This window comes from Cydia pomonella, chromosome 8 (genome assembly GCF_033807575.1).
Source record: "Cydia pomonella isolate Wapato2018A chromosome 8, ilCydPomo1, whole genome shotgun sequence".
Taxonomy (NCBI): Eukaryota; Metazoa; Arthropoda; class Insecta; order Lepidoptera; family Tortricidae; genus Cydia; species Cydia pomonella.
This window is the reverse complement of record NC_084710.1, coordinates 12,870,714-12,895,470: the sequence shown is the minus strand read 5'-3', so window position 1 is coordinate 12,895,470 and position 24,757 is coordinate 12,870,714. Positions and strand designations below refer to the sequence as shown.

The 24,757-nt window shown below is 35.7% G+C and overlaps 1 protein-coding gene across 1 annotated transcript in view; it reads right to left on the bottom strand.

The window, feature by feature from the left end:
* Positions 1-24,757, bottom strand: part of LOC133520618 (sushi, von Willebrand factor type A, EGF and pentraxin domain-containing protein 1) — a 104,522-nt gene that overhangs the window by 48,908 nt on the left and 30,857 nt on the right. Inside the window, exons 2-3 of the mRNA XM_061855140.1 lie at positions 5,562-5,640; positions 1,184-1,208 (exon numbers count right to left, since the gene is read on the bottom strand). Of these exons, the coding sequence (XP_061711124.1) occupies positions 1,184-1,208; positions 5,562-5,633 (97 nt within the window). The 5' untranslated portion in view covers positions 5,634-5,640. The remainder of the gene's footprint in view (positions 1-1,183; positions 1,209-5,561; positions 5,641-24,757) is intronic.

The following is a 24,757-nucleotide window of genomic DNA, read 5'->3' as shown; positions in this document are numbered from 1 at the left end:
AAATCTAAAATCGTACCAAGCTTTGTGCTAGGAGTCACAGAACTCGACGTACGTTTATGTAGAGACACACATGTAGATCACAAAAAAGTTTATTAAGTTCTTCTAGGAACTGTAAGCACATAGCACTCGTTGCTGTACAGTCAGCGTCAAATACTTTGTAGCAACCAAAGTAGCCAAATAGTTCGGTACACCCTATATTTAGTATGGTGTACCGAACTATTTGGCCACTTTGACTGCTACAAACTATTTGACGCTGACTGTACATCATGAACTTGCACACAAGCACACCTACGTTTGCAACTTTGCACGCGTTTTTTTTAAGTGAAATATTTTAGTAGAATCAGACATTCGGCTGTGTATTCAAAATTGTACATATTAAAATTGTTCACTATTCGCGTAGGAAGCTCAGTCGCAACACATAATGTGAGTATAAAGTTCTCTTTGGCATTGTTACAGCTGTTTATAAATAATTACACGCGTACCCACGCTCCTTGGCAAAACAATGTGTACCTTAATGTTATTATGAACCCTCAAATTGCTTAGAAATAGTATACAACTAGGACATTGTGCGGTTAGAAATTTTAAGGGAGCTTTGACTTGCGGATTAGAGAAAGGTTTGGGTAATATTTATTTAAAGTTTTATTAATGTTTATGAAAAAACGGTAGTACTTATTATGATAATATCTACTAAGAAAGTAGTCAAAGTATTTTATTTGAAATAAGTAGGTAGGTAAGCAGAGTTTGTTTAATTTTAAGTTATGCACCAAGATAAGTAAATTCTCAATACCAATTATATTAGTACGGAATTTGGGTGTAATAGCATTTACAAAAACAAAGGATAAGAACAGAACTATAGATGTAACGCATGCTATCCGTACCGACCGTCTGGTCGTGCTAAAGTTACATAATGAATGAAAAGCAAAGCATATTATTTAATTAGTTCACTGTTCATGACATTGATACTTGCACAGAATGTGCTAATGAAAACAAAACAAGGTAATAATGCGGACTATTGTAATTATTTAACGTATTAAACATTAGCTAATGTAATGCGTGGCGGCATTGGCGTTAATATTAATAATATTATTCATGTTCATAATTTTTGTCCGTAAAGCAAATTTTCATGTAAAATATGGTAGAATATTACATTAGAATATGTAAAATATTATTCAGTTACACTTACCATTTGGACATGTGAAGAGGTTACCCTGCAACAAAAATGCATATATTAGATTATTGTTAAACATAGGTGTTTTATTTGCCCGAATAGACAAAAATACAAAATTAAACGGTGCCTTTTATGTTTAATAATTATGTTAAAATACTTATATTATAACTTCGTCTATGTCGTCTCGCACTTTTAAGCAAACACGTACTACCTGCGTTAGAGTGTATGACCAATATAATAGGTACCCTACCTACCCAGCGTAACGTAACTTTCTTTGGTAATTATTTGGGTGTAAACGTGTACAAATTATTTAGATGGTTTCTACACGGTGTGAATTAAATTAAAGAGCAAAGAAAACAGGTCGCTTAAATTTATTTGATTGCGAATGTTTAATGTAAGGCGAAATAGAGGAATGATGTTAGAATAAACAGGTTAAATATAAGGTATACATTCTCTAAAAGTGATTGGAAATAAATACGTCTCTATAGAAAGGATCGTAGAATATTTCGGAAGTGTGTTAGCATGCACACCGCGCGTGTGGCCACACGATTGGTGCATTGCAGGGAATATATTGGCCGAATCGAGAATCTATTTCATAAGATACCTTTAGGTTTTATGGTGAAATATCTTCAATTTATTGTTTTGTTGTCAGACGCTTGTAACTTTAAAGGTAGGGTTCGGTTAGTTATGTATTCTACCCAATACAATACAATACAATACAATACAAATGCTCTTTATTGCACAACTTCAAAATAACATTTACAGAGAGACATACATAATACATGAAGACAGGCGGTCTTATCGCTAAAGAGCGATCTCTACCACTACCTACCTTTAGGTAGCGGAGAAGTGATAATACGAGTATTAATTTAACTATTTAGAAGGTGCAAAAAAACTAGATTGGAAACTAGATTGGAATGTGTATAAACGATTTGACATTTTAAATAAAAGTTTGAAAAATCTTCATCGTATAATGAAATTAATATATCTTTTGATTAAATCCACATTTAGATAGAGACCGAGTTTAAATATAACCATTGATCTACGTCAAGGCTGTGTTGCGTGACCATGAGGTAACAATAAATCGGTTCGAAAGTTATGACCTGACCACCAATCGAGAAGAACGTTGCGCTCACGAACTTATTGAAAAGTAGCTAGTTGTTTAATAACAAGATAGAGGTATGCATTTACAAATAAACATAATCTGTATATTATATGGGGTTTCATTAATCAAGGACACGGACAGTATAATGATAGAGATGGAATGTCATGTCATGAAAAATGAAGATTCGTCCCGGAAAAATCTTATCTGCAATATCTGTATACAACCGCGTGTGATGTGAAATTTTGCATTATTTCATGAGTTTGTGCAATGACAAATAAAAAAAAAAAACTACATAATATAAAACAAAGTCGCTTTCTGCTGTCTGTCTGTCCTTATGTATGCTTAGATCTTTAAAACTACGCAACGGATTTTTTTTAATAGATAGAGTGATTCAAGAGGAAGGTTTATATGTATAATACATACCCGTGCGAAGCCGGGCGGGTCGCTAGTTATTTATAAAACATAATGGGTTAGTAGGTACGTGTAAAAATAAGTTTACACCGTACTGCATGGAGTATAGGAATACAAAAAAAAGAAAATAAGGCTGACATTTTGAGGGAGATATTTCAGAGACGCACCTAAGGCTTCAACGATGCCACAAAAGAGCATTATTTCTGCGGTACAGGAATAAAATCGTCCGTGCAAAAAGCACGTAGAGTTACGGTACACGTTCTCGTTCCATACGGCGGCAAACACGTAGGTGCATAAACATTAAACATTCACTCAGGTTCGTCATTGCTTTTAACAAATCAAACAAAGTGTCCAAAGTGCTCGACCTGCCGCTCGAGTGACATACACCGAAAATGTAACCGAAATTTCAAGTGTATTTACATTTGGAATTTCACTAATAACTCGATGATATGCTGAACAGATAAGTAGGTATACGTAGCTATTAATAAAATTGTATTAATTGCAATCTACACAATTGCGTTGAAACTGCCATTATGCCGGTGTTATATATGTAATCAGTTACTATAGGTACTTATTGAGGGGGATGTTCATCTCGACGCGTAATTGTTTTATTGATATTTGGCAGGATCAAAGGATACAGTAGAGTAGGTTCCTACAATTAATTTCTTTTCGTTTTGCGTACTATAGATAACCTATATAATTGTTCAAGGTAACACTATCACTAAGGTTACATTACTAGTAAATACATTTACTATAAAACCAGTTAGAGCATAAAATCTAAGCAACTAACATAATGTCAAGAAACCTTTACGTTACTCGCACAAGAGTTTATTGATCAATATCCCTACTGCCTATGGCTATTGAAATGGACCGGTGCAAAAAATGCAAAAATATCATTGCTTGGCATCCGACAGTCCAAACAAAAGTTGGTATTTTATCGCGCTTTTATATATAAAAATAACATTCACCAAGTTTATTTATTTAACATAAAATTAATTTTAGGTACAACTTAAAAAAACATAATAATAATAATAATAAATTATATATTAAGATATTAAAATTAAAACTAAAATATAATAGAACTTAAAATAAACTTATAAATAAAAAATGCTCCCCAGGTCACCTTCATGCATTATGGTACCCAGAAGACTGGCAGCGTTACCTTTTTGGATGGCCAGGCTTATCCTCTGGCCGAGATAGCTGCCAGCCCTCCGGTCACCTGAGGTGTCTGTTATATGCTGGGAAATTTCCTTGAATATTATTTTTGCGCTAGGCAAAAATAACATTCACCTGTAATTAAGTATCGACTAAAAACTGAAAGCTAACTCAGTTTAGGTAACAAAATCGATGACTACTTATATTTTACACTTTTAGTTTGTATAATTGTAGTTATAATAAAACATATTATATTTATCTCATTTTGTTATTTTTACAGAATACATTTCAATAAACACCTACTCATTTTTATTACGGAAATAATTTATCTTGTCTGCATTTTTTATTGTTAACTGTTCGTTATTGCGTAATAAACATTGATGAACGTTGATTGTAATACTTTTATTGTCTTTGTCGTGAAAGTTAAGCTCTATACCTATTTAGGTGCAAAAAACGGTTACAGTTGGTTTAATTATTGTTTTTCCCAATCTAGCTTACATAAGCTTTCTTTTATACTTACTTAAATTTCGATTGGTAGATTCCTACTGACAGTTGATAATTTGATTAAAAGCGGTTTGAATACAAAGAACTCCAAAAAATGATAAATAATAAAATAATAATTATATTTTCCGGTACTCCTGAATGTATATCCGCGCAGCATCGACATAGTTTTCCGACACATACTTTGTTTAATGAACAGATTCCACACCTTTCCCAAAAATCCACCTACGGTATACGGACTTAGAAAATACCTACCTTTTACGAAATTGCTTGAATGTAATAATACGTTTAATATGTTACATGGTTTGTTTACCATACAATACGATGTTCCTTTGTATGATTGACAGAGAACTGCAAACATCCGCCCAGTATCAATGGGTTGGTATTAGACAATCAAAATTTAGTTAAAAGCTATTGTTCTCTGCATAGATCACTGGTTTTCTTCATATACGAGATATCTTTACGCATTGACGGTGCTCAGGTTAGTTATAATTAGTAAATATTTAATTATTACTGATTTAAAAAGTAAGCAATTTTCACGTAATAAACAAATACATATAATAAGACATATTTAGGGTTAAATTAAAAGACGAAAACATAGGAGTTTAACTCATAGTTACTAGCAAAGAGTTTGGAGAGAACTATGTGCATCTCAATTTCCACTAATCATTTTTGCCGAAGAATGTGTGAAAATTTGTCTAGTTCTTACATTCTTCGGTGTTTTGAAAATTTACTCATAATATACAATATAATATAGGTACAGAAACAATAACAAAACAACATACACTAAAAAATTCGCAAGATGTCGCTTACAGTTTTTATAGAAATTGCTAAAATGCTAAACATGCATGGTGGTCACTGGTCATGGCTCCTCTACACGATAGCCTAGCGCTGGACCAGCAAGATGGCCATGCGATGATGATGGCTCCTCTACACGATGGCCCAACACTGGACCAGCGAGATGGCCATGCGATGGTAAAGAGCACGCACTATGGAATGGGCCACTTGTAGATGCGTACGCACCATCGCTGGCCCACTACCTTTGACGTGCGGACGAAAAACCAACAACGTGGCGATCCCATCGCCATCCCGCCGCGCCATAAGCCATCCGACACCACTACCCTCTCTACATGTTGGCCCATCTTAGTGGGCCAGTATGGTGGCCCATCGTGTAGAGAAGCTATCAGATTTGTTTGAACCCAATGTAGTAAATAGTCTTACCTCTGATCTAGAGGGGGTGGCAGCTAGCAGCAGCGCGACGGCACACAGTGCCGCCGGACTCCTTATCAACATCGTAAATCTGTGGACAATATATAAAATACGCTTAAGTGTTGCACATTTATCTTGACCGTAAAATAACGGGAGAAGCTTCGCGCATTCTAGAAACAATATTTATTTACAAGGAATCTGTGTAATAATTCTACACAATATATACTTGTATAACACATTTAGGTAGCTATATGTACAGTCAGCAATACTATTTGCTTAGTATCATTGCATAGAAACTTCTACGAACGTCAACTTAATTCGATGTATTATCTCAGTACGTTATATCTGCTTTGCGTTGCAGCTGCCCCCCTCCCCCTGGAGCTCAAATTTTACATACAATGTATGCCCCGCGGCCCTTAAATATACTTATCGCATTATTTCCATCTGAGCTTGGATTCAATTTGATATAGGAACTGAGCATGATGATGAAGGACCATAAACTGCAGTATTTAACAATTTGTTGTTTATCAGGCATCTGACACAACTTCTAAAGAAATAAATAAAGTGTTAGAAATAATTAAAATTTCCAACTTAAACATAATATTTACCCCTATAGACGACGTTATAAAGAAATAAAATATAGTTATTTTTATCGCTTTCACCGTCACGTGCGGCAGAAATGGCCGATCTGGCGGGGATTGAGTTTGCGACCGCCGACTGGAGAGCCAAAAAGGACCACGCGATGGACCAATTATGCTCGTCGATATTCTATTCTAGCCATGTATGTATTCCCATTAGTTGTGCGAGTGAGGGTGATCAGGGTTCGTAATCTAGTATAAAGAGATCCTAACACTGCCATTCGCGACCGAAAAGATAGACTGTTTATAACTCCCATTTCTTATAAATTTTGAGCGACGCGCGTTTTTCTGGAGCTTCCGATCGTTGTCATGTCATTGACAACAGCTTCTTATTGTTTTATATTTAGTCCTAACTCAATTTGGCAATTAAATTGACGTATCGATTCAAATGCATTTAATGTTTATTACTTGGATCTTGAATCGGAATTGGTCGATTTAGGGGTCCTTTATGTGATAACTAACTACGTACTATAAAAACTGTACAGGTGACATTCGGATGGCAACTGCAGCTGCATTACTGTTGCGGCATTACTGCTGCGGCCTTGTCGCGGGCGCTGTTACTGTCAATTTCTTTGATAATATGAGTCACGACAGTGATGTGGACACACACGTCTATCATATTATCAAATAAAAAAAAAGTGGACAAGTGCGAGTCGAACTCGCCCACCGAGGGATTTGAGATTTTTCCCTGTCTCTTCTTCTCCTTCGTCGGTTCGGCAAGTCGGTAGTATAAGAAGATACTTGCCAAATTTCATAGTTCTAGGTCAATGGGTAGAGTACCATATGAATTTTGGATTTCCTTGAGAGTGTCAAAATATACGTTTTTGCGGCATAAACGAATTTATTTTTATGCGTTAACTTAGAAGTTTGATTTTTTACAGCTTCAAGGAGCTACAGACCTGAGTATATGGTTTTAATTTCAATTTTATATCTCCACTCGTTCCCGAGATAAAGGGTCTTGACACACAGACGGACGGACGGACAACAAAGTGATCCTATAAGAGATCCGTTTTTTCCATTTCAGGCACGGAACCCTAAAAATGACTGTGACAGCGTCCGCGTCAAAGCCACAGCAGTGATGCCACAACACAGTTGCCAACCGAATGTCACGAACAACAACTACCCATAATTTGAACAATTGACGGATTTGGACTGGATCGTCGGAGATCTCAATTATTTAACTGTTCGTAATAGCGACCCTGGCCTGCAACATGTCGTGTGTATGAACAGTAAGGGAAAATTTTATCACGTCTGAAATGTAATCATACGATCATTTTATAGATTAATTTATATGCGAATGGGTACGTTTAGGTACCTACATATATTGCTTTTAAATCCTTGGAATAGGTAACTAGTCCAAAGTTTGAAAGTGGCTTATACGCCGGAATTTTCAGTACCTATTCATTTATGACAGTAGAAGTGGCAAACAGGGTACGAGTAATTCTACTCGATCCAATTTGTTTTTATTACAATTTCTAGAAACGAAAACTAGTACCAGAGAGAGATAGATACTAGATTTACTTAAATGTTCATGTCAAATTTCATGTTATTTTAGAATGCCGTTTTAAAATAGAGGTTCGTGGGACTTTTAAGGTTTAGTAAGTGTACCTATACTGCATACTGTAGTGATGGGCCGAATGTGGAGTTTGCTGAATACAAATATTTGGCAGAATGTTCGGTTTAGACATACCGAACCGAATATTCGGCCGAATTATCCGGTTCATTTGTATCATTCTAATAAACTATCCCAATCTGTAGCATCACTCAAGGAGAAGCTTAAAAAATTGTGGCTTTCCGATACTTTGGTTACGACTTCCTAGTTCCATTGAGTACTTCTACTTTTTCATATCTATTTATATTATATACTTATTGAATATTTATTTATTTTTATTTATATATATATATATAAATTGTACACGCCTTTGTTGTATTTAATTTACTCTGTAACTGTGTTTTTTGTGTTTTTATTTCTATGTACAATAAAGTATATACATACATACATACATACATACTATTTGAAACGCTTCAATTACAATAGCAACTGAAGATTCATGGCTTCCTAGGCAATTTTCTACAAACAAACAGGTCAAAGCGTAAGGATCTCGCAAAAAAAATTTCAACACTCTCCAAATAATCAAAACATCCTTTGGATTCAACATATCTATTTATGTTCATGTGTTTTAACGACAACGGGAAAACGTAACCTGATGGAAGATAGTACCTACTTGAGAAGGAGGAGCTTGACATTTTACAGTGTTGCAACAAGACAACAATACAATGAAAAATATTTGCCGAATATTCGGCACTAACCGAATAATTCTGCCGAATACGAACATCGGCAAACTTGCCGAATATGCCAAATAATTACCGAATATTCGGCCCATCTCTACTATAATGTCTATCGCGTAAAATCAGATACCATAAATCTTCATTTATTATTAGTGATGTTAATTGTCTCGCATGCTCACACCTTAGATTACGTAATAGGTACTCGTATTTGCCGCAGACGTTTGGTGTCGTAACAGTGATTGGTTGCAGCAAAAACGACCTCCAGTAGGTATATGTTAGTAGGCAGTAGGCACTTTGTGAGTTTTATGAAGTTTGTGATTCGGTCATTAAAACAAAAAAGTTGACAGAAAACTAGGATTTGTTATGCTGTTCATTGTAAATTTGAACATTTTAGTTCCTTGTATTACGGTGTCAACGAATACTTATAACTTCTATAAGTAAATAAATGGTTTACGTCGCAACTAATTGGTTGTTTATTGGGAATGTATCGCTATTGATACTAGTGAAATTACATACCTACTTAACATCAAGTATTTTTCGGTTAAATTAGCATTGAACATTTATTTTGATGCACTAGCAACTGATAAGTTTGCAGTCGGTGCCAGGCCCAATCTTAAAGGTGACATTCGGAAGGACTGGACGGCATTAGATACTGCGGTGGTATCCGCCGCTGTATCTTTTTTTTATTCGAAAAAGGCAAGCACAACCACCACAATCTCACCTGATGATAAGTGCCGATGCAGTCTAGGATGGAACATGCTTATCTTAAAGATCTATTCACTCTTTATTTAAATAGATTCAAGTTATAGTGGACTGGGAATAGATTTGCAGAAAGTGAATCTGTGCATTTTTGATAAAATGCGTGACGTTCGCCACTGCATTACTGCCGCGATTATAACGTTCATTCTGTCGCTCATTTTATGAAGGAAATTGACAAATACTGCAACAGTAATGTAGCTGCAGTTGACATCCGAACGTCACCTTAAAAGCGTCAACTCACTGTCGAACTGAAAGCCAATTCTGGCGATAAAAAAGAAAGAAAGCTGTTCGTTAAGTAGTTGCTTGGGAGGATCATTATTGACTAGTATAATAATGTATTGTACCTATTTGGCTTGGCACCAACTTCAATTAAATCAGTTGCTAGCGCATATGAAATGGGTAATATTTTATTTTGTCACTTTAAAGTCGGTTTTTTTTTTTTAAAGGTTAACTTCATCAAATGGTTTTTTTTATTGCAATTATTTGGTTTGTTTAATACAAAATAGTAAAATGCAAAAATCGATATTTGACTGCCTATAAGATTTTAGACAATCCCTCAACTCCCATCCCATCATCAGACTGGGTTTTGACAAAAATGAGACCAACTTCGAACTAAGTATAGACTTCAAACAAAAAAAAAAGTTATTTTTCAAATTGATCGAGAATTGACGCAATTCTGAGGTATCATACATACAAAAAAAAAAACAGTCGAACCATCTCCTGTTTAGAAGTCAGTTAAAAACAATAGAATAAAGATCTGAAAACTAAAACGACCTAACCCGACGACGACGAGTGACACGATCGAACCAAATGTCGAAAATTTGGAATAAGTAAACTAGTGCTAAGCGACTTGTAACCACGAGTTGTTTTCAAACTAAGTACAGATATTGAATGCCAAAAGCAATATCAAAGGAATCAAGACGGATCCTGACCGTTTCATATCGAATATCGACTTTTCCGTTCGAGTTTGTGTATAGCGTCGAACGCGTCACGAAATACTCGTAGTCGCAGTCAATGAGCAGTTGGGAACCCTTTAGATAAACAAGAAGATTGAACCAAATCTCTGGAGTTGTGATCCCCAAAGGCAAGTTTATATACAGTTAATGTAAGCCCGGATTGAGTAAAGCATAAGTTTTCGTTGCAAAATGTTGGCCTGAAAATATGTAAAATAGTTTCGGAGAATTTGTTTCGGAACCAACATGCTGCTGATTTAAATAAAGTTTGTGGGCCATTAAAGAAAGAGCAGCGAACAATACTAACAATATGTATTACAGAGGTAAGCAGATTATCATAGAGAATAGATAAAAGTGACTAAATCATTGTAGCTCAATAAGCTGAACATTAGATACCTAAGCAAGATTTATTTAATAAATAAATAAGCCACTGTTATTTAGATGTTTTTTCTATAAACTGTAAATAGAAACATAGGGAAGCTCCCACTAAAATATTATGGGGAATGTTTGTTCATTCACTTGTTTCATTTGCATCCCAAAATGGAGCTGAAAATCCACATGTATCCAATTTCAAGTAAAAAAATAAGCCATATACGTACATCGACATAATATAGCTAAGGACGGGCACTAAGAATGGTGCTCAGTGGTGTCACTCACGAATACGAGCCAATCGCAACTAGTTAGACTGCGTACGACCCAACTAGCAATAGTGCGCGTGATGCGAAATCATCAACCAATCGCGTTGTGGCGTTAGACTGCACAATTGGCTCGAATTCGTGTGCGTGAAACCACTGTACTGGCCCTATTATTATTGCCCATAAGGCCCCTCCTTAGATAAATGTCAATGTATACGTAAGAATAATAGATAGACACTGGTGGCTCGTTGCCTTACTAAATTATTCTAAACTTTAAGATTACATAATGTAGGTATCATGTGTATTATAAAACAATACTTACCTAGTTATTACGAATATAGTACTTATGCTTACATACAGCCAAATTGTCTATTGTCAAGTTTTAGTGAAATCTATAGACAGACCTAAATATCGACACAACAATGAGATAGCGAACGTATCAAAACACACGCCACGCTTCGTCATCGTTTGCTGGCCCCGTGGCCTGTTCTCACGGCTCGTCTCGGCATTGTCTCCCGATGTAGGATGGAACGTGCTACTGCCGTCGTCTTTGACTGCATGATACGGAGATAAGACAATTGTCGGTATTTGCCTTTTGTCCCTCCATGTATCAGTGGATCTTTGGAGAATGTGACAAGTTCAAGGTAGTAGACCGCGTATATTCAATAAATACTCATATTAATTATGAAAGTTTTGAATATAATCTGTGGTATTTTATTTTTTATCGTAGCAAAATGTAATTAAAACTCCAAATTTCATAACAAAATTGAACACATATCGTCAGAATTAGCTTTTATTACCGATATAGGTATTTAGCAAAACTAATAATTAATTATTAACAAGCAGAAACGTCTGCGAACGATGCTATTACGCTTAGAATAAATTAAAAAGTGAGTGAGTTCAAGTCTCACCCAAGACAGTAATTTTTCCACTTTTAAATTAATTCTAATATGGAGGATGTATGCAAATTGCTATACGCTGATTAATTATTTAATTAATGTTATTGCACTAGAGAGATATAAAGAATGTATTCAAACAGTGACATTATTCAAATTCGTTTTTTTTTAATATTTACCAATGGAGAAAACTGACTAAAATGCAACTTTTTGGGCGCAAAAATAACAGTAGGTAAACGTAGACTAATAAAGTAATGGTTTGATATGCATGATTATGTTTTAAATGTGAGTAAAGTAGACTACACAAACCTTGAAAGACGTACAAATATCTAAACACGATAAAAAAATCAATAATTTTATTGAAACCAATAAAATACATATCACGTTCTCTTAAAATTTGTAATCAAATAAAACTGATGCTAACTCGCAAAACCTATTGGAAAAGTAGTTGTAGATCACAATGAGGCCACGGTCCCACAGAACGGTTTCTTACCACCAATACGTAACCGCAACATTTTGCTCTGATCAAAAGAGATTAGCCGCGACACTTCCATTGTTTTTGCCTTACGCCGATAATTTGTCATGATAACACAGGATTGCCCAATGCGGGCAATTGTTTTAATCACTATAATCACTGGTTGCGAATAAAATCACATTTTAATTGGAACATAATTAATGTAATACGGGTGTTATAAACATGAAGTGCAAGTGAGACCATCATATTGTTATTTTATTAACTTTCGATTGGGAATTTCCATATTGGGTAGCTGTGAGCGTTATAATTTTTTTTTCTGTCATGTCTATGAATATTGAATAATATATATACTTTTTATTTGAATTACTATTTTTTCTATTCTGAATTGCTATATAGATTTTGAAAATATGTAAAGATAGAGTTATTGGTTTACTTTTGTATGTACGTTTGCTGGTAGAGAATGCCCGTTCTGTGTTTTGTACTTAGTTTTACGCGGTGTCGTTTTATTTATTTATTTCATAATAGGAACGTAAAATAATATTTTTTAATGCAAATATAACGGTTTAAAATTTTTAAATTGCGCTATTCTATAGCAATTTCTACTCGGCTACCATATTTCCATGCACGTCACGAATACAGATGCTGCCGAGAACACTGTTAATCTCATTTATGTTTATTGCTCATTTAAATATGGTTTTCGGCCCCACATTCCGTTATGAATTCTAATCGGGGCGAGACGCTCATAATTGACCATTGTCACAATGGGAAATCTGCCGCCGACTGACCTCCTTAACATTATCCGACCAAACCTACAGGTGGTTGTCGAAATATTGTCTCACGCTTCAGATTTACTTGTTGGGCAAACATTATGAGAACGGCGGCGTTAAGAAGATAATTGCCAGGTTAGGACATAACACGGTTGGACATGCAAGATCTGATGAGGATGCTTATGCAAAAGAAAAAGTGAATACCTATCCTATCTTGAATATTTGTTAGCCACTGACACAAAAAAAAACTATTCAATATAAGTGGATATGCTCATCATCCCTAATCGTCCAGCAAAATATAGATGGATAAATATATCGTCTATTAGTTGTAAAATATAAATCCTACAGATAGTGCCAAGTAAACTTCTTTCTTTACTTTCGCCAATTCCTTAAAGCGTAAGTGCGCTTGTACCTAGAAAATAAAATTCAAATAATGCGCTACTATCGTTACAGGTTCACGTTTTCAATTTTGTTTTTTAGTCTCGATTGTAGCCATTGACCCGTAGTAAAGGGAGCGTCAACTCTTCAAAATAATCCCCAGGATCACTTTCATCGACTTTAATACTTAAAGATTAGCTTTGAGCGCTAAGTACTATTTATTGCTTGTGCAGAGGCTTTATAAATAAGGTTTTCATTGGTTATCGGTTCAGCTTTTTCCAGTATCGGTAGGATTTTTCCAGTGTTTGTTACAAGCCCCATCGAATTTAAATTGTAATCAACTGTATTGTTACATTTGTTACTCTCTATTCAAATTGCGCCGATGGTAAATTATACAAAATTTCGTAAAAAATAAAATCGGATAAGAAATTCTGCGAATTTATTTTTATTTAGTAACTGTACCATCATTCGTATCACGTCTTTCTTGTGAAGATAACAATCTTCGTCTTTTTCAAACGTAATATAAATGGATTACCTACTGTAATATTCAACATTGAGGTTTGTAGAGATACATATGTATTAATACTAAGCTGCTAAGTAACAACTTCTAATCAAAATCGGACTGAAGTAAATCCAATTACCTACATTGATTGAAGGTATCGAAAATAATTGGTTTTCTACTGAAAGCCGTTATTGTCAGTGGCCAATGGGTATTATTTAGGTTTGATATAGGTAAATCAATTTATCGTCTCACATCAAAATAAGAATTTAATACACCTACATACATAAAGGTAGATAAATCGAGTATGGTTCTCACAATACATTGTTAAGCGAACCATTTATAACACATGTTTGTGTTATGTATTCAAATATAATCTGAAAGGTTATTGATTGACATCCAGTCCAGGGCGTAGACATTAAGGTCAATATAATCACTCAGTCACTTGAATGTGACTATGACAAATATGTCTGCTTCCTGCTAAAATACGCACTCTAGTTGAGTTCGGTTCAGAATAGGGTTAACGATCCGATCCACCGTTACGTGTGTGTATAAGGACCGCACAACGGGACCTTGGCCAAAGTTGTCCTGAATATTAATATAATTGTCAAATAATCCGTTGCTTTGTGGGCAGAAGACCAGCCAAAATACGAAACATACACACTAATCCCCATTTTACATTCGGATTACACTTTATTCAATAAATTAATCCTTAATGCCTATTTTATTGGGCAATCAATTATTATTATAGTATATTATTAATCCGTATGGGCTGGCTTTACACTTATCCATGTGAAAAAGCTGTTTAAGGTAATATCGCATGTCTGTCTGTTTAACTTGAAACTTCTGAAAATATTGGCAATATAAGTACAACCAGCAGTAAATATATGAAATATAGTACTAGTTTTAAATATTCATAGATTTATCAGGAATAATATACTGGAGTATAATGTTGGTACAGTGAAGTGTAAAAATATGGGTCCACGCAACTTACTCAAAAATATGTCCCATAGTGCTTAATTCGCCGACATACGAGCTATGGGAAATATTTTTGAGCAACTTGTGTGGACCCATATTTTTACACTTGACTGTACCCGTCTGTCTAACTTTTATCTGCAACATAAAACTAATCCGTAATTTTGTATAATGAACAACTGATTTTGTACAAATGTTTTGAGACTAAATATCAGCAGGACTATTTTAGCCCGCCCGTACCTAAATTCTTGACTTTAGAATGCATAGCCAAAAATACTCGTACTTTGCGGTTATGGTAAATAGTGTCTCGATTATACCGTACGTGGTGGTATTTGTACTCGTCTAGGTACCGTACGTCTGGTAAACACATAGTGCAAACGAACGCAATTCATGAATACAGATTTTAATTAATTATGCCGATTCAATCAACAATATAATACAGTGAGATTTGCAATTCGGTTAAGCCGTACTTATTTAATCTGCCAAGTTTAAATTTAACGTAGCCTTTTCCGCATCGTAGCGGCGTAAAATATGAAGCTGTAGAGAGTATAGAGTTTATTTAGCTTACTCAATTGTTTAGTACATTATTGCCAGGTGCGTACAAACTTCTATATGCAGAGAGGGGGCTCGCTTTTCTCTGCAGTTGACTGGATTAAACTATTGTTTATCGACATCAAGTATATTTTTTATATTTATTTATTTGAATTAGGGTAGGGATGCTTGAAGTTTATATAAACCCGCGCATTCAAATGTACGAATCCTAATGCTGTCCGTGTCATTTGGCTGTGCGAAATGCACCCGGGCTCACAATCCATTAGAAATTCGACTGTTGCACACATCGCGTTGCTTAGCTAACCACAAGCCGAGTCACCCAGCCATGCGTCCAAATTAGAGCGACATCACTGTCAGGCCCGATGTCAGATAGAGCTGGGACTGTAAAATTATTCGGGCATATGCATTTTCAAATTTCAATAGTAAATAGAAATAGGAAGTAATGTTGGACTACGAATCATTAATAAATCCAGTTGCTGTTATTTATGAAATAGCAAACAACGTATTGAAATTACGTGCTCATTAACGCTAGTGCATAATCCAAGAGAACGAGATTATTTTGAAAATGAGTATATATGAGTATATATAGAGTCCATGTTATAAGAGAAATAAAATCACGTTTAAAGTTTAATTTTCCTTACTCTGCATGGCGACTCCCCGATTTTTTATTTTAGGATTCTAATAATTTGCGCATCAGTCGTTGATCAGGTGCAATGATTACGTCATTGTCCCAATGACACGCGAGCCTATTGGAAAAAGTTGATTGACAACGCAACCGAATTGATAGCAATAATTACTGTGAATGTTCGCCGGTCGAATTGATTGGTTGTCGAATATTCACTTTCACATCACACGTGGTCTGTGAGATAATATGATCCGAAGAAAGTGAGAGGCGCTTTTTCTTTGCACAAACTGTTTGAGCACTTACTTCGAAGATGGGCTAATGCTGGACGGACAATAGGAAGTAATAACGCATTCCGCTTCCGTTGGGTTCTTGCTTTCGAATAGCGTTTTCGTACAACACAAACACTATTCTAAGCAATAGACAAACATATTACGTTACCTACGTAGTTCCCACACTGTAAGTTTTGCTGATTGAACTTAAGAATAAAGCTTAAGCTTAAGCGATTATTTTTAATCGAAACCCGGTAAAGTTTCAGATAGTTTTGAGATGAAATTGTAGAACTAATTCTGAATTCTAAGAGTCACTTTGGATTTGCAAAGTTTTACGTAATGAATATTCAAATTAAGACAACGAAGTACTATTGCTGACCGTGTCTTCTCTTAATCAAGATGGCCGGCATTGTAACGAAAACACAGCGTTAAAATGTCAGCCATATACTATACCGGGTGTGGCCTGTAACACGAGAAAATAATGAATACTTATTGTTATTGTGTACTCCTCAAACGATATAGCTTCTGATTAATAACTTAAAAAAAACCGTCTTTAGATTTTCTCTTATTCATACAAATTAAATATTATTTTAAATGTACAGTCAGCCAAGAAAGTGGTTTACCACTTTTCGACTCTATTACTTGACAAATATAGTCGAAAAGTGGTAAATCACTTTCTTGGCTGACTGTATATAACAAAATGCATTGAGTCTTAGAATTAACTTTAAAGTGGATTAAAAGTCAAAACACAAGTTATTTTTAAAAGTTGCTGAACAAATGTTGGTCAGTTTGAGGAGTACAGCCTATAGTTTAATTTATTGCTCCTGTTACGGGCCACATCACACATAAGAGAGAGAGAGAAACTGCCAGTGCATGAGAGAGTAACTGCTATTTTGGGAAATATCTAAACAAATTCGGGGCACCAATGTTTTGCGAAACGATGCGGAGACGTCTCAGATCATAGAAAGTACTAGATGGCTGACGGAGGCGTGGCGCGTGTCGCCGCGACATGGCCACGATGTGGCCATACCGGCCCGCCGTAAGACAGTAGCAAATTAGCTGTCATTGAACAATGTGCGCGTCAATTTTATTGAAATGCCGAATTATAGCGTTATTTTGTGTCGAAATGGGAGTGCATCCAAAAACTATAAGGATCATGGAATAACATACCACATTTTTTTTCACGTATTAGTCAATAAAACCACACATTTTAACAAATAAATCCAGTGACATATGATTTTTCTGAGTCAGACCATGTTGTCATACAAACGCGTGGCAATTTGTCTATACATCCTACATTGACGCTTTGGCATGGAAAACTATTTGTAGTGTCCTTAGCAACGGCGCAATGCATTAAACCGCTAACGATATTCACAGGGACATTATTGTTTCTTGGTACGACCGCCAACCGCTCCCTTCATTGGCGCCGCGAAGTAGAGTGGTGCTCGTGCATATAATTGATCTTTGAGCGTTATCGATAAAAATGTTTGGATATAGTGTGTATGAAAGTAATTATTTTTCAAGTAAAATTTTACAATTATTTTATATGCACCTAATGTTTAATTTAATACTTATTAATTTGGATTAAAAATCGAATAGGTAAGCCAGAAAATAAACTGATTTAATTAAGTACAATTTATTTATAACATTATAGTTTATGCTTCGAGGTCGCGGGTTCAAATCCCGGCTCGTACCAATGAGTTTTTCGGAACTTATGTACGAAATATCATTTGATATTTACCAGTCGCTTTTCGGTGAAGGAAAACATCGTGAGGAAACCGGACTAATCCCAACAAGGCCTAGTTTACCCTCCGGGTTGGAAGGTCAGATGGCAGTCGCTTTCGTAAAAACTAGTGCCTACGTCAAATCTTGGGATTAGTTGTCAAGCGGACCCCAGGCTCCCATGAGCCGTGGCAAAATGCCGGGACAACGCGAGGAAGAAGAAGATTATAGTTTATACTTATAAGTATATTTTATTCAGGTTCTTAGCAACGATTCGAATAACTGCACTAGGTATAATCAAATATGTTCATGATTGCAATTTTTTTCAGTATCCCGAAAAATCCCAGTATTAAAGAAAAATGGATAGATGCTACAGGTCGGGCCCTAACTGGTTTACGAGCGAGAAAAGTGTTATTTGTTCGGATCATTTTCAAGAAAAATGTTTTCAGTTACACTTCGCCTCATTTATATAACGATAGAATATAAATATGTTTAAAATAATAGTATATTGTATACTTAGTCGATCCAAAAGTTCTATCAGAAAGAATTTTACTGATAATTATGACTTACTCTTTCCTTATTATTCGTACATATGATTTAAAAGCTTATTTAATGGTGCATTATACTTACAATATAATTTACTATAACTTGCTTTCGCAGTTCTTCATAACTCTATGTAACATGCTGGAATTGCTTTCAATTGGTGACGAAATATGCTATAATAAACTAAAAATATTTTTTTAATGAAGCGCTCTCGTCTAACGACAATCCCAAAGTAAACAATTTAAACAAACATTTCATCAAATAATTACTAAAATTTAGACCAATTTGATTAGTTAAGCATAAACAAGCTTTCGCATCATGGTACAAGTTTTTTTTAAAATTAAAAGCTTTGTATTCCATTTTATCAGTAAAAACCTTTGTGAGAGAACTTATGGATCAACTAATATACCTTACACGTACCTTAAAATTCTTAGCTCGTAAATAAAGTCAAAAATTTAAAGCAATATAAATTAAGTCTATGGCAATTATTACTTAAAACAAAAATGTCAAAACTCTAAGGTCATGTTCAGAACATGTAAAATATCGATAGCTCTATCGAATTGTCCTCACTCTAGTGCCGCCGCTCTAGGCTCCTACACCGCGCGGTTTGGCCAATCACAGCGCGCGAGTTGGTTGTCTGGCCACGCCTTTAATGATGTGGTGGGGGACAGTTGGAGACAGCGAGACTCGTTGAAATTATGCTTCGTTATAAATCTCCTTACTTCTTATATCTATGGGAGACGTATAACGTAAATAACAACCCGTTCTTACTGAATTAAGTCTGTAATACTGCAAGTGGCTCTTTTATATCACCTTTCTTTGCTATTAAGAAATATATTAAAAATTGGCATTTTCGTGGTATCATAATTCTCATTCGTTATTTCAATTGCTTCGAAACTTTTCGAAGTGCAAAAGCTGTTTGTTGAATCTGTAAGGAAGGAGGACGCAAAGTAATGCATTTCCGTGCTGATTGCTGCGGATTCGGATTCCTGCAACGGAATTGGAAGCGTCAAGTGCTAATTGAAAAGACTTGCGATTTAATAATGTAAACTCGTATTACGTAAAAATAATCACGGCATGTCTGCCTGTAATGTCTTGACGTTTTTCGTATAGTTACAATAATAGAAGTAACTGTATTTTTTTTTATACTACGTCGGTGGCAAACAAGCATACGGCCCGCCTGATGGTAAGCAGCCTCCGTAGCCTATGTACGCTTGCAACTCCAGAGGAGTTACATGCGCGTTGCCGACCCTAAACCCGCCCCTCCTCATTGAGCTCATTGTTTTTTTACGGTTCCGTACCCAAAGGGTCAAACGGGACCCTATTACTGAGACTTCGTTGTCCGTCCGTCCATCCGTCCGTCCGTCCGTCCGCCTTTCACCAGGCTGTATCTCATGAACCGTGATAGTTAGCCAGTTGAAATTTCTAATGTATTTGTAAATTGCGAAGTAATGTCATTTGTAAAGTGGGGTTCAATAGAAAAAACCAAACTAATTTACCTTCTTTCTTCGTAATATCGAACTTTTTGTCAATAACAACCATCTTAAAACTTTTAGGATATACGTCAAATGCTAACAAAGTCTGTCATATTTGTTTACATTATTTGTCTTTTCTATTGAACTCCACTTTAAAATTGTATCTAATACTTATATCTGTGTATCACTATCGTAAAACAAAGCTACTGTAATTATTTTCTTTTGCATGAAGTTAAGATTTACCTTGTTCCATTTCGCTAACAATGCCAGCTATTTTAACAAACTTTTCAGACTTGCTGGCACAATGCAAATTAACTAAGCGGTGTAAGTTGTTGAAAATATATCAACATTTTGTTGCACTATTAAATTAACTACTTACTAGTACTTACTGCAATTTTTGGTTTAATTAACTTCATTTATATTTCTAAGGTAACGAGTTATATTTTTATTAACATTTGTTTATCATTCAGCATTTAATAATCAGCATTAGGTGTATTCAATAATTTCCTTTAAATGTTGTTTAGCTACAATGTAGCTATATCAATGGATACCCCGTGTTTTGAAATATCTACATTAATCCATTGAGGTATTAAGATAATAATGCAAAATTCATAATATGTTACCACAGATGTTTGCAAACACCATGTTACAGCTACTAACCTGAAACAATAAATATTATCGGACATTATTACACAAATATACTAAGTCTTACAGTAAGCTCGATAAGGCTTGTGTTGTGGTACTTAGACAACGACATATTTATATATATATATATATATATATATATATATATATATATATATATATATATAACCCGGGATCATCGGCTTCATAGGCAGGGTCACTAGCCACTAGGCCAGACAGGTCTTCAAACATTTATAAGCATTGAAGGTACATTTAGCATAAACTTCATATAACCAGCTAGTCTTAGAAGAGTTATACTCATAAGCTATCGACAACCATCTTTCTCGAGGCGCGGCGCGGGATGTTTATCTTGCAAGTTGCACATTATGTTGCCAGGAATGTTTATCAACATACGTGCGATACACTGGCTGACCCAGTTGCTGTAACTGTATCCAACAGTATCCAGCAATCTGTTCTCCAAATACCGCTGGACGTAACAGATGGGTCTGCGCCCGCCGATCCGATGCTATCCGATATATCTTACGCCTACATTAGGAGTCTAATTCGGACAGTTTATAGTTTGTTGCCGGGATAAGGCTTGCATTAACGTCGATTCAGAGTTTAACTGTTGCTGAACTGAGTTGCAACCCTTTATGTACCTATTGGCGAGAACGATATACGTGGCCTGAAACACGAGCAAATAATTAAAACATATTGTACTCCTCAAACGATAAAACTTTTGTATACTTAACAACTTTTATTACTTTTAATACTTATTAATCCTTTAGACTTCCTATTTTTCATACAAAATAAAGATACAATATTATCTTCAATGTAGACGCTAACATAATTGTGATTGACGTTACTTGTCACGCTTTAAACATAACAAAATTAAAAATATATTTCGTTTTAAAATAAACTTTAAAGTGCACTAAAATTAAAAACATAGGTTATTTTAACTACTACTTAGTACCTACTTATGATATTTACCACTAGCTTTTCGGTGAAGGAAAACATCGTGAGAAATTACCTACCTATATTATAGTCTACATCAACAAATGGTTTGTGTCTCAATTCTTTAAGGTGTAGGGTGTAGGTGATTATTTTCATACTGGTAGAATTGTAGTAACAAATCGAATGAATAACGAAAACGGCGTCAGCATTTCAATTTAATTTAAATTACAGTTAAGATGATTGAATTACTAGAGAATTGACGCCAAGTCCAATCCAGTCTCGCTTTCGCGGCTTAGTATTTAGTAAACACGTCGTGCGTGATGCATACAAAGCTCAACTTGGAACGTTATCACGTGTCAGTGCCGCTTCGTTAAGCGAAGCAAGCACAGGCCGCGTCGCTGATAATTTAATATTTATGCAGCTTGTAACGGACCGCAACGGGTTTTACAAAATGGCGAAAGATACGCAGCCGGTCTAGCCAAGGTGACAATGGCTAACGCTTCGACAACAAAACGCTTTGTGTTTCTCTATCACTCTTCCATATCACACACAGTCTTCTTCTCTGCTTAGCCTTATCCCATTTCACTTGGGGTCGGCTTTCCTCGTCCTTAGTCGCCAGACACGTCGGTTCTGGGTCGTCGAGTCATTTACTTGGGCTGTCATCATGTCACTGTTGATAAAGGAAATCTAAGTCAAGAGGGGTCTGCCGTGATTCTTCGGACCGGTACATATGAGGACTTGCCGGGTCACATGCTCTTCAGGCCTTCTCATTACATGTCCATACCAATTAAGACGTGTTTCGGATAGTTTTTCTTCGATAGGGCGGATTTTAAAACTTCCACGGATATGCGTGTTCCTTACCCTGTCGGCGAGGGTGACACCTCCGGCCCATCTCAGCATCTTCATTTCTGTCGTATGTACCTTTGTGGTGTGGACCTTTTTTTACTTGCAGTGACAGTTGCATTTCTACGGAGCGTATTTAAGCAATTTGCACGTTGCTACGCGGCCAGGTTATTATTTGTTCTACTTTCATATTTTTCTAATAATTTACAATCCTAATTGTTTTGTAACATACCCTATGCGATACATGTTTTGCCTACATATTTAAGCAGCTGCCTGCAGCAATGCAGCTTTTTACTGGTCAGTGATCTGCATCACTGACCAGTAAAAAGCTGCATTCACGAGATCCACAATAATATCTTATGCTCACGAAGCACAACACCTACAATTCTATCGTTCGAAGTATATTAAGGTGATCTCATGTACAGTCAGCGTCAAATACTTTGTAGCAACCAAAGTAGCCAAATAGTTCGGTACACCATATATTTAGTATGGTGTACCGAACTATTAGGCCACTTTGACTGCTACGAAGTATTTGACGCTGACTGTACCATTCTTTAATACAAATATTACGAAGCAATATATATAATTATATATTTAAGTATAATTTTAATGCATTCGAAACTTATACGTGCCGTTAAGGTGATCTCATGTACCATTCTTTAATACAAATATTACGAAGCAATATATATATATTTAAGTATCATTTCAATGCATTCGAAACTTATACGTGCCGTCACCACACACACGTACTTCAAACATACGTGACGGTGGCCTAAAATGGGATGCCGGCTTCTCATTGTCAGTGTCACTCGTCCATTGACTGCTTTACAGTTAGGCTGGTACCCCTTGTTTCTATCCCCACTCCTTATAAGGAGGCTACTGCGACGCGCCTTCCATATTCATAATTCAGTTCGAAGGGAAAGAAAGCCGAGAATGGTGCCGGATGAAAGGAAGTATACCTAGATAGATACTCGCACGTTTAAAAGAAATGGCCGAGCACTCGGACATATGTAAGGTCAACTTATGCTGTAAGATAAGAACAGTAATTAACCTCGAGAAAGCCACGTCGTCGGACATTAAGTAGGTGTTTCCGCAGTTAGACAAGGCCTAAGACTTAGGTGATACTTAGGTTTAAGGACTTTGTGGGTCAGTGGGTTATGTTCGCTCGTACTTCCTGCGATGGCAGTTAATGGCAGCATTATGAACAATTATCTTGTCTCTCCTTTATTAGATACGTGAAATGTGGACTGCGTGGTATCGATAGGTAATTAGCAGGTCGCGAGAAAGCTATTGCGGGTTACACGTTAGTACAAATGAGTCCGTTGCAGACCTTTTAATATTATTTAGCTGCCAGTGGCAGAGCTCCGGCGGCATATTTCTATTTTCTTTTGTCCCATTGATGTAGGTATACTAGGTATTAAGGTATTGTACATAGTCAATAGTAAATGTTTATAGCTATGTATCTTTCATATGTTGAAGTTAACTTGCAATAAAACCTGCGTTATATGTATCTGCACAAAAAGTAAACTAGCTGAGGAAAAGGCAAGTAGTTCCTGATGTGTCTAAGAGGTATTTTCCACTTAAACTTGCTAGTCCAGTGCGGAAGAAGGTTCATTCTTGTTTTTAAATGACTAGCGCAATTCTATTAGAAGAAATGAATCTAGTTAGAAAATGGGAAGTCAACACACGGAACGCGTGTGCTAAGGTAGTTTGTGGGATTAAAAGTATTCAGTAAGTGGAAAAGATTTTAAGAAGGGGGTTTTAGATCTATGGCTAAAATGACTAAGTTAAAGAAATTATAACTCGTTGTGGTAGATCAGGTAGCAATAACTACCAAGCGGCCTTGTATTCACTGAGTTATAAATCATTATATGATATATCATATATATAGGTACCTACGTCTACGTTTAAATCTCGAAACTTTCTTTATTACAAGTAACATTATTTGCTTTGTTAAACAAACAGATAGTTCATTTACTAATTTCTCAGGTAAGTAAACGTCAGCGAACGATTGAACAGCTTTTATTTATCTTTTCGTCGAGTCACGACCCCAAAAAGTAAAAGTCTGATGGCTTAAATAGTGAGCCGCTAAGATCAAAACGAAAGTAAGGATGTTGAGGTAAAAAATAAATATAAAAACTCTCTTCTATGCATTAGCGTACGTGTAACGAGAACTTAAAAGTTTTTAAACATAAAAACCCAGTTCTGTATTCACGTAGCGAATTTAGTGGTTACTCTGGGACATAACGAAATGGTACTAATTTTTACTTTTGTTTAAATTTCATTTTCAACTCGGCTCCACTTTAATGTGGCACTTAGGCACGTTTTAGCGACGGC